The 12311-nt window shown below is 40.0% G+C and overlaps 1 protein-coding gene across 1 annotated transcript; it reads left to right on the forward strand.

The window, feature by feature from the left end:
- Window positions 1-4988: 4988 nt before the first annotated feature.
- On the forward strand, window positions 4989-6182 carry LOC139463619 (PE-PGRS family protein PE_PGRS16-like). Its single transcript, XM_071244892.1, has one exon. It carries the CDS (start codon window positions 4989-4991, stop codon window positions 6180-6182), a length of 1194 nt encoding a protein of 397 aa, XP_071100993.1.
- Window positions 6183-12311: the final 6129 nt, after the last annotated feature.

A 12311-nucleotide genomic window follows, 5' to 3' on the forward strand; every position in this document is an offset into this window, starting at 1 on the left:
GTCGCTAAAAGAGTGTCATGGCGGACAGGTGGCAGCCATCTTGGATTGATACAAGGATCTCTGGCAGCAATTTGCCGTAGCCTCAGATCTCCTCCTCCCAAGTGTAATAAAATTTCCGGCTATAGGATGTGGGTCTAGTGTAACCTTTCAGGAGAATGTTGGTGTGTACTTTGTGCAGGACCGCGATGTTGTGATCGTTTTCGTCCCTTTCTCGTCACAAATACACGCTGGGTGCGATTTTTCTTTGCTCTCTACACGAAAAAGACTTTGGAATTAGGTGTGAGTGTTGTAGTCATGTATCCGATTATTTTCCCGAGTTTTGAACTGGGGGGTTATTTGTTACAGATTTGTTTTGAATTGTATTTTCCATTTCATTTTGTTAAAACCAGTCAATGATATATTTCCTGCTTCGGGATTAACAATACCGACAGCCTATTCTGTTAAAGTTCTAACGGTTTAACTAAATATTAAAGGTATTGTTAGGAATCTGGGGCAAAAACAAACCCATTCCATCAAAAATGAAGCGAATAAAGTTAGAAGTAAAAATGACTGTTGAGTGCGGACAGTGATTCGATGGTTGGGTCGGCTGGTGTAACGACTTGGCTCAAACACTTCCAAAGAAGTGTTTTAATCACAGGATTGCACCTTCAAGCAATATGTCAATATCAAGAATCTTATAAGCAATTAGCTTTTTCAAGTTTAAGTTACACGAGTTGATATATAATGAGCGCCAACTTTCTCCCACCCTGCATCAGATCGGAAGGTGTGTTGGGATGGTAGTTCCATCTCTTCATTACGATGATGTCCATGATTTGTACATTCAAGATTGTGCAGGTTATTCTGGGTGTCGACAACATTGCTGGAATATTGTAATCACCCATAATCATTCCATATAGAAATTTAAATAAGGTTCATTTCCTAAAAAGTTGGTAATTACAGAAGAAATTGCACACTGTGGATTGTATTTTTTGTACCATTCCACGACATGTTCCAGACTGGATAAAACCAGCTTATCTGCACACGCGTGAGTTCTATTGCCAATGGGAGTCGTGCCAATGTACGAGGAAGAGATGCCAATCCATCTGGAACTGTTCAGACTGAGTGAGTTAGGGAATTCCATGGTTCCAACTCACACTTCTTATAAAAGAAGCATCATTGCAAAAGTGCTCCCTTTGCGTCTGGCTTTCTTTACGTGTTTTTCTTTCATTGATAACAACGGTTGCTTGTTCAATCCATTTCGAAATAATGTAGTTATTAGAAGGAATAATGGTTACGAAGCGTTGACGGACAGATGCCTATCGACAAAAAAAAGTTTTGGGTATCAGACTTTTATATTTAGTTCAGAAAATGCTTAGCATTCTTAAATTAAACTAATTTTAACCACATAAGATTTTACTTCAATCATTAACATGTGTGGGTTTGACATTCCAGCACCCCTGAATCTACTCACATGACAATTCTTTTGGCGCATGGGGATCCATCATGATATCCATAATATCATAGAATGGCATGAAAAAAGAATTATATATTTGATACGCAGCTTGATTTGTCCTAATACAAATAGTAAACATGTTGACAAAAACAGTGGGGAACAATTCGCATACATGTACTTAGCTACATATTTATTTATTTTTGTTCAATAACGCCACACTCAGCTATATTCTATTCGTTGACCTGCAAATAACACAATTTTGACCAGACGATCCAGTGATTGATATTATGAGTCAAGTTCCGGGTCGGCAGGTAAACGATGACATCCAATCCACTAAGTCACCGAGCCTGACCACCAGATCCTTTAAGTAACCTTTCACGACACGAATTCTCCAGGTTGCTGGGGGTAACCCTGAATCCCCAAAGGGGTGTTTCCGTATACGAGGTGATATATGTAATAAGTGTTTCCCACAATACATGGGGCACGGGTGACCCAGCCGTCTAAGACGCAGTCATTGCATTTGCATTGTTGTTATCTTGCCTAGCGCTCGACATTTAGGGGCTAGAACAAGGCTTTGGTCGGCCGGGAGTCAGTATACCGTGTCTAAGTGGGGCATTCATGATAAACTGAGTGTTTCTCAGTGAGATAGCACTATAAAATCGGACTAGCGTGTGTGTGTGCGAGTGCGTGCGTGCGTGTGCACACACACATGACCCGTGAAGATCCGGGGGGAAATGGGTCTTCAGCAACCATGCTTGCCGTAAAAGGCGACTAACGGGATCGGATGGTCAGGCTCGCTGACTTGTTTGATGCATGTCATCGATCCCAATTGCGTGGATCAATGTTCATGATGTCAATCACTGGATTTGTAGACTCGATTATTTACAGACCGCCGTCATATAGCTGGAATATTGTTGAGTGCGTCGTTAAACAACAAACACACACACATACACACATACGAAATTGGCCTCATTTTGAAGCTATCGGTTCCAAATCAAAATAAGAGGTATTTACTCTACAGTGGGACTACATCCATTTTCAAAACATCTCCCAAATAAACGACTGATACCTGATTATATAGGAATGGGACAATGTATGTTCTTCAAGATGGCCGCGAGGTTATATCCAAGCTCTTTCCCAGCGCGTGACACCTTCGATACACTCTCGAGCTATCTCGCGCTGTGAGGAGCTTGGGTTATGCCATGAAGCGAAAATTCAACTGAAGCAACCGGAAGTACAACTGACAATTGCCATGGAAAAGATACACAATATGTCATTACATTATCAAATTCGGTAAATATCAGTAAAAGTAGGTAATTGTAAATGTCAGAAAATACTACTACTCAAAAACGTTAAGAACCACCTGATTCGTTCATATTACTAAAGTTAATATGTCATGACATAAATACACCTACTGTTTTTGAAATTTGATGTAGTCCCACTGTAGTGTAGATACATCTTTTTTAATTTGGAACCGATCGCTTCAAAATGAGGCTAATTTCGTAAGGACGTATTTCCCAAATGATTGATCAAATAATAGTAATATGTAAGAATCGGGTTGTCCTTAACATTTTTAGTATATAAATTCGGGATACGATTTTCTTAAATTGCTATTTTCGATGGAAATACGCAGTTAGCGTGGTTTAATTATCGTTGAAGTGTTGACAAGGTCGTGCGTCTAATAATTAGAACTGTATGGTGTATTCACATCCAGCATTAGAAAGTCATCAAAACATTTTTTTTCAATAATTCCAAGTGCACCCATTCAAATCTCGCAACGACTCGGTACAAACGTATCAGGCCCTACTCTACAGCATCACCGGGACCACAATACAGACAGCTCACCATCATCAACCCCTGAGACATCAATGTAGTGTCATGCAGGAAGCAGGCTCCCCAAACACATCTCTGTTTCCTTGGTCAATTATCTTAATAAAAATATAATACTCCCCACGTGTTGAATCGCACACCCATCTACTCCAAGACCAGGTAGCAAGAGTCTTCAAATCCCCCACCGCCCCAACTGTTTGAACGCCCGAGTCCCGCTCCACCCACTTGATCCATCTGACCCTACTGTCCCCAGTAAGCCTTCGAAGACCTGGGCCATCCTGCTAGTGTTTCTACATTAATAATCTAGCCTTGACAAAGCCGACAGTGTATTAGCCCTATAGTATTGATCTGAGGGTAAATACCGAGCCTAGCAAGGGCTTCCCAGGAGGGGCTTCAAACAGTTGGTCTACAGCGGTTTATGGCAATCTTCATAGCAAGGGACAATCATATCCGGTAGAGAATTACGGAGATATTCAACTGCATGGGGATAAAAATATTGTCGATTTGGGTCGGATTGTTTAATGTGAGAATAGATAGCAGGCGTTTGAAATCGTGTTATGCAGATTGTGTGTGTTTTCCTTTTATTAAATCCGAGTTTCGGGTCTAATTCTTGTGAAAACACAGGCGTGAAAATCATAAGGGGAAATGGCTCATCCTTAACACGGGCGTCTGGTCCCCATGTCTCTCGGTCACGGCAAGGCGTAGCATTGTCGCGTACGTGACATTTAGAGGTTAGACTTTGTATAAAGCGTTTGTTAATAAAGGTTCATTTCAAAAAGAAATTAGCGAGTGAATCGTGTTTTATGCCTTAGGCAACAAAACTATACAGCTACACCCCGACGGCCTGTAATCGCTGTCTGGACAGGTACACCAGTGACAGCATGAGCATCGACTACGTCATCGGGGTATGTGATACACAATATGTCATATTTTGTGGCCACCCAATCCTCATTTCAAACGATCCTTACAACCTGGGGAGAGTGAGTTAACTTTTTACATCGCATCGGCAATATTGCAGCCATGTCGCCGTGAGGCCTGAAGATATTCTCTTGTTTTGGATGAGCGTAAGTCTTCATTGTCACATCAGCAAATGCTGTGGAATCCGCCAAGGGGGTAGCCCAGTGGATAACGTGTTCGCTCTTCACGCAAAAGCCCTGGGATAGATTCCCAGCATGGATACTATGTTTGAATCCTACAGTTCGTCTCCTCTACTGTGATATGGTTGCAATCTGATTTAAGGAACATAACTCTACTCACTCCAATGTTTATCAGTGGTTATTCCAGACCCGGGCTTTATTTTTTGTTGCCGATAGGGCGGTCGGGTAACCTAGTGGTAACAAGCGTTCGCTCGTCACGCCGAAGACCCGGGTTCGATTCCCGACATGGGAACAATGTGTGAAGCCCCTTTCTGGTGTCCCCCCGCCGTGATATTGCTGGAATATTGCTAAAAGCGGCGTAAAACCATACTCACTCATTTGTTGCCGGTATTTAGGGACCATTCATTAATTGATTATCTTAATACGGATCATTCACTGAGTTTGACCGATATCCCAAGCTGTCATTTTTGCTAAACGTGGCGTAAATCCATACTCGACCTGGAGTCTATTGGACGGTCGGTGTCTATTTAAGGTCTGGTACGTGTCTTTTGGTAGTCCGGCGTCTATTTGAAACCCGGTGCCTATTGGTGGTTCGGCGTCTATTGGAAGTCCGGCGTCTATTTGATGGGATGTACGTGTCTATTGGTAGTCCGGCGTCTATTGGTGACCATTTAGTGTCTATTGGTTGTCTGGTAGTGTCTATTGGTGGTTCTGCGTCTATTGGTAGTCCGGCGTCAGTTGATGGTCATGTAGTGTCTGTTGGTTGTCTGGTAGTGTCTATTGGTGGTCCGGCATCTGTTAGAGGTCCTGCGTCTGTTGGAAGTCCTGCGTCTGTTGATGGTTATGTAGTGTCTATTGGTTGTCTGGTAGTGTCTATTGGTGGTTCTGCTTCTATTGGTAGTCCGGCATCTGTTAGAGGTCCGGCGTCTATCGGAAGTCCTGCGTCTATTGGTGGTCATGTAGTGTCTATTGGTTGTCTGGTAGTGTCTATTGGTGGTTCTGCGTCTATTGGTAGTCCGGCATCTGTTAGAGGTCCGGCGTCTATTTATGGTCATGTAGTGTCAATTGGTTGTCTGGCAGTGTCTATTGGTGGTTCTGCATCTATTGGTAGTCCGGCATCTGTTAGAGGTCCGGCGTCTATTTATGGTCATGTAGTGTCTATTGGTTGTCTGGCAGTGTCTATTGGTGGTTCTGCATCTATTGGTAGTCCGGCATCTGTTAGAGGTCCGGCGTCAATTTATGGTCATGTAGTGTCTATTGGATGTCTGGCAGTGTCTATTGGTGGTTCGGCATCTGTTGGAGGTCCTGCGTCTGTTGGAAGTCCTGCGTCTATTTATGGTCATGTAGTGTCTATTGGTTGCCTGGTAGTGTCTATTGGTGGTTCCGTGTGTATTGGTAGTCCGGCGTCTATTGGAAGTCCTGCGTCTATTTATGGTCATGAAGTGTCTATTGGTTGTCTGGTAGTGTCTATTGGTGGTCCGGCATCTGTTGGAGGTCCTGCGTCTGTTGGAAGTCCTGCGTCTATTGATGGTCATGTAGTGTCTATTGGTTGTCTGGCAGTGTCTATTGGTGGTCCGGCGTCTGTTAGAGGTCCGTCGTCTGTTGGTGGTCCAGGGTCTGTTAGAGGTCCTGCGTCTGTTAGAGGTCCGTCGTCTGTTGGTGGTCCGGCGTCTGTTCGTGGTCAGGCGTCTATTGGTGGTCAGGTGTCTATTGGTGGTCGGGCATCTTTTGGGGGTCCTGCGTCTCTTGGGGGTCCGGCGTCTATGTGTATTGGAGGTCAGGCCGCTGTCGATTGGAGATCCGGCGTTTATTGCAGGAAATAGGAAAGTATTGTATAGATCAACTGGAAAAGACCTTACTTCATTTACCGAGATATAAGTGTACCTCGGGTAAACAAAGGGCGATCATTCATTGGAAAAGAACCGCTAGTGTTTGTCGTTGTGACAACAACCTCACCCTGCGGATTGTCTTGTTAATAACACATCCGGACGTTGTGATGATGGGGGAAAGGCTTCAATCCATGCTAGGTTCATTCAGAAACAGCCTAATTCATGCCTTCAAAGTCCCAGATGGATTTTTGTTTGCCATTTCGCCATTCTTGGAACAAGTATCGCAGGGACAGAATATTTTACGGACACTTCACTATTTTTCATCAAGGTGAGGTGAGGTGAAATTGGGTTTAACGTCGCGTCCAAGATTATTGCACTTATATAGCGACGTGCATGCACGTGTGTGTGTGTGTGGCTGCTTGTACTAGACCGGACTGATGCCGATTTATAGTGCTAGCTCACTGAGATACCATGCCGCAGTTTAACATGAATACCCCACTCCCAACCGACCAGTCCTTGCTTAAACCCTAAATGCCGAGCGCCAGACAGGGTAACAAGTACCATCTTTTAACGTCTTTTGGTATGACGCGGCCGGGGATCGAGCCCCGGACCTTCCGCTCTCCGGGCGGACGCTCTACCACTAGACCACGGAGACCCACAGTGTTGTGACAATCGACCTTTCTCTTTCGCAAGGAGCCTGTATCGCATACATTTTAAACCAACTTTAGTAAATGATTATTGTTATCAAACCGAAATGATTTCAAATCATGTCACAGAGTAACTTTAAACTATGTCTGGTGGGTTGTTTGCCGTCCACATTTGAGGTAGTTGCCGTAACTGTATTTCTGTGCTGCTCCCTATAAAGTTAAAAAAAGAAATTTTGATTTGGACAGGTCACTTCTGTGGCGACCAGAAGTGACAAGTCAATATCAATATCGTTAATACTATATGGATCAGCACAGAGATACCGGTTACAGGCATATGGTCTGAGGCACAATGTCTGGGTCATGTTGTCAATGCCGCCTTGAAAACCATAACACACGCACGCACGCACGCACGCACGCACGCACGCACGCACACACACTTTTGAAAACCAAATGTAGTATCGTGCAGTCATTTAGAGAGGGTATTGTTATTAGACCCAAACCCTTTTAAAATGCTGGATCCGACCAGGCGTACCTTCGCATTAAATTCCACATTCCGACGAAAACATATTTTATATCGTTCCACTGTCCGCGCCAACGTTAGTCGTACTAAGGGTTTTACGAGCGCTTCAGGCGGATCTCAGCCATCACAGCTGAATCAGAAATAATAACAAAACATTAACTTGGTCAAGCGAGAGACCAAATACCTATGTATGGTCTCTGGTCAAGCAGTTTAGACAGTATACCCTTTCCACTCGTCTTAGAACTTAGACTGGGAACAAAACAAGAGAATGCCAAATGGGAATGGATATTTGATATGTTTATTTGTCTACAAAAGGACAACCCTCCGATAAAACATTATCAACATACATATATATATATATATGAAAGACAGACTTGTATTCATCTTACACACAAAAGGATATATACCAGGATATGATACCCCTTAGAATAAAACTATTTGTCAGCTCTATCAAATAACACATTTCTTTTTCTTCACGGAAATATTTGCTGTAGGGAAATGTTTTATTTCAGGCATAAACTTGAAGAACTAACACAGATAACCATATATAGGTTTTGCACCGACGTATGGCGGAATAGCAGACTAATTACAGTCTTTAAGTTTTCTTGCAATGGATTCTGGAGTATAAACAATTTTTTTTCTAAATAAAAATCAGGTCACAGTTTCCTGTAAACTCAAATTTCTCTTTCAACTTTCTCAGCATGTTTTGATAAAGAATCTGTCTCTTACAAAAAAAAAATGCCATTTCCCTTTCCGGAGGTTAAACTACGTCATAATTGTGAGCAATAAAACACAGATGCCTGTAAACAAAATGGACAGTTTCCTGTTAATAAAACTGTGCATGTATGGATGCCAATGTGAATTGACTGTAATTGACAAGGGATATTACCATTTCCGTTTACAAGAAATATATCTCTCATATTCAGACATAATAACACTGTGGTCTTCTGAAGACAATTCATATCTCGTTCTTTTACATCTTAGAGGGAACAATTATCATTTACAGAAATGAAAGGTTAGCCTCTCAACCATAAAATCAACTGCTTGCATAATGTATATGAAATCATAATGTGAAGACAGTATAGCATAATTATGCATAAGTGTACACATTCACATTAATTCCGAACACAAAGTTTGAATCAACATGTACAGATAGTCAGAGGAGTTGAAACAGTGTAGCGTTTGATCCTTATATACTACTCAAAAGAAGTTAAGGATCACCTGATTCTTTCATATTACAAGAGTTAATCTCTCATGCCATGACAGATTAACATTACCAATATGAAAGAACCGGATGATCCTTAACTTCTTTTGAGTAGTATACATACCGATTCTCATTGCCATTTGTTTTGTAGTATCCCAAACTAGCCAATTGCAATTATTTCTCAAATTAAATTATCCTACCAATATTCCAATAATTTTCCCATTTGATTAAAGAAAAAAACATGCCTCATTAAATATTAAAATATTTTTGAGACATTTTCCAATTGAATCATTATATTTTGACCATTTGCTTTTTTGGACATGAAACTCAGTTTCTAAGTATACCCCGATCTGGAATTACACAGGGGAGAAGTAACGAGTGATGTACTGCAGAATCAAGATAAAGTGTAAAATCAAACTGGAACAGTGAATATTTTGTGTTTTCTTGCCAATCTAAATAAAGGAATATTTTGTCTGCACACCCAGTTATTTTATACTAACTCCTGACTTAAATGTATAACACTGAAACACTGCAACCCCTCATCCACTGATGCACATCACTAATGTGTGCGCACACTGAGTTCCATAAGCTTCATGATATCACCTTCCACAAACCGTTCCCAGCTCTCTCTTAACAGTTATTAACATTGAGACAGATTCTCATGCTATTGTTATTAATCTATTTTTAGTCAATACTTGTGTTGGGAATGCTCTTTGCACAGCACCCCTTTTTTTAAACAGTGCAAGGCAAAAAAAAAGAGAATATTTTTAAACTTGTATCTAAATTTGAAAAATATAAAATTTCCTTTAACTCTGATGAAGAATATCTAAAACTTTAAAAATTTAGTTAACAAACCATAGTAAACAGTTCCTCATGACCATAGGCATGTAGGCTGCTTTAAAAGACTGAAATTAAATTTTGTTCATATTCACAGAAAACAAATGATGACACTCCATCCTATAATATCAGTGTTAAAATACATCTTGTACACATCAAATAGGGTACACATCTTTTGTTATAAATGTTAAAAACATCAATAAATGAAATATCATGTATGTTAATAAAAATGAGCTTCCAAACAAAAGGGAAATATTTGGAAACTCTGTCCCTATTCACAGAAACTTAACGTAAGATCTCACAAATATCTTGATAGATTGTTATATATCTTCACTATCTGTCGTTTAAGTTAATGCACGTCACAGCTCAGGTAGTTCATAGTACCTCCAGCCATTGTTACACATCATTAACACATATTTTGTCACACATATATCAATAATCTTGTTATCTATTGATAAAAATACACAAATCTAAAGAGGAAAATTTAATAATATGAGATCCTGGATTTCCGAATTTCCGATTTGTTAAGACCTGTGGAATTATTGAGACATTTTGGATTACAGAGGCGAGAACTAGCATCCATTACACAGAAGGCAACAACTAAGAGCCTGGAATTATTTGCCCTGGTATATTGCTTACAAATTGCCAAATATTTTCAAGGTAAGATTTTTATGGATAATTACAAACACAGTAAAACTTGGACACAGCAAACTCCAAGGAACCCTGATATCAGTTATCTGAACTGAGGTCAAAGGTTAGAAGGATCAGTCAACAAAACACAAAGTGAACACTGTTATACAGTTAGTGAAACATCTATACAATCAACCTCCGCAAGTGACAGACACATACAGAATATAAACTAACAGAGCATGGTTCAAGCCTTGATACTTGAATACATGCAGTTAAGTCATGAACTGAACACTCACAACAATGGGACTTGCTACATTGTAGAGCTGAGTGATTCATAACCTTCACTGGTGTCTCACAATGTAAGTCAGAACATGAAATACTTAATACGTAATATAATATATAAATAATACGTCTTAACAATCTGGAAAGTGGACAGCCTCAAATTGGATGATTGCTTTATAACATACAACTAAAAAAAGGCATGACAGATTAGTAAAATGAAAGAATCATGTGGTCCTTTATTTCTTTAGAGTAGTACCGTATTCGACGTAATAAGCGCTCCACTCTAATAAGCGCCCACGGCGATATTTGCTAACATATTGGATAGTGAACAATCCCAATGAGCGCCCGTTCCGATTGATTAGTGTACACAAGACTTATTTATTCATGTATAATACACACTCATGTGTTATATGCACCATTAATTATGGGCATATAAATTCTGGAAAATATATCTGTCATGTATGATACTTTTCTTTTATATCATTTCAGGCTGTCAGCAAAAACCACAACATTTACGATCTTTAAACTCTTTTTTCTTACCAAAATTATATTCAAATAAGAGCCCCCTTTTTCTAATTTTGAGAGAGCCCCGGGCGTTCATTACGTCGAATACGGTATATGAACTTTTTCAGTCCCACCCCATAGTGTTGCCTTGAACTAACATGCACCCTGCTTTTGACTGCTTTATCCTGAAGAAAGCATTTGTTCCATAAACACAGGCTCTAGAATGGGGGTTCATATACTAAAGTGCACATTTCACAACAACAAAAGTATATCCAAATTTTGATATAATTAATCCTAAATAGTTTATTTTGATCCGACGAGACAGAGACCATATCGGTATATGGAATCTGGACGAGTGTATCACAATAGATTTGTCATGGTTTGATATATCGTTCAACCCTACTACATTGAACAAACGTAAACGGTACAGTGTTGAGGTATGACATTGTACAGATTATGCAACCATCTGCCTATCATCAGGAACACAAACTTGCATGAGGAGATACAGAGTGTTATACGAACTAGGGACTACGGCATCTATCTGTCAGATGGGTGACAGACATATTCTTCCAGGGCGTGCAGTCCTTTCACTGATTGTTCCACTAAAGAACCAGATAAAATATAAATGGAATAAACAAGACTAGATATATATTTCAATTGTTTGTAAAATCAATGAAATTAAAACTTCTCTGGGTGTGTTGGACCAATTGTGAAGTGAGAAGGGAGATTGCCATCTTCAAATGAGCCAAGGGACATAACTCTAACATGAATACTGGACTGACATATGTTTGAGACCATCTATTGGTATATGGTCTTTGCATATACCTAAATGACATTGTTCACATGTTAGTGACTTTAATAGTGACAAGGTACTACACAGGACATTAAGTAACAAAGACAATGAGAATGCAATGGTCTTCATATTGGACATGTATGCTCTTTATAACTGCCTGTCATTGATGTGTCAAGGAAGGATTCAAATGATAGGGACCAGTATTTATTATGGTAGGATGAATGTTCAAAAGGAGATACTTCAACACTCATTGTATTGAAAACTTGAATTATATCTATTGTTTAAAGTTTGACTTTGTTGTATTTTCAAAAACTAAATATTCTTGTTGCTCAGACCTTCTTTATAACTATCTGCCATTGATGTATCAAGGAAGGATTCAAATGATAGGGACCAGTATTTATTATGGTGGGATGGGTGTTCCAAAGGAGATACTTCAACATACATTGTATTCAAAACTTGAATTATTTATATTGTTTAAAGTTTAAATTTGTTGTATTTTCAAAAACTAAATATTCTTGTTGCTCAGGCCTTCTGAAGTCAGTCTCAGAGGTCACTGGTGGACGGATGACAGAAAGTTAAAAATGGACAAATATTTACTGATGGTCAGCCCCAAAACAATGCAGAGGCAGGAGGGCAATCTCTTGGATGGAAGACCGCACACCTACTCACCCCACAATAAATGTTCAGTCTCTTAGCTGTACAGAAT

Source organism: Haliotis cracherodii, unplaced genomic scaffold (assembly GCF_022045235.1).
Source record: "Haliotis cracherodii isolate W230 unplaced genomic scaffold, xgHalCrac1.p SCAF_16, whole genome shotgun sequence".
Taxonomy (NCBI): domain Eukaryota; kingdom Metazoa; phylum Mollusca; class Gastropoda; order Lepetellida; family Haliotidae; genus Haliotis; species Haliotis cracherodii.

Excerpts from the sequence above, each read along its gene's own strand:
- LOC139463619 (XM_071244892.1), top strand. The coding sequence starts at position 4,989 with ATGTACGTGTCTATTGGTAGTCCGGCGTCTATTGGTGACCATTTAGTG.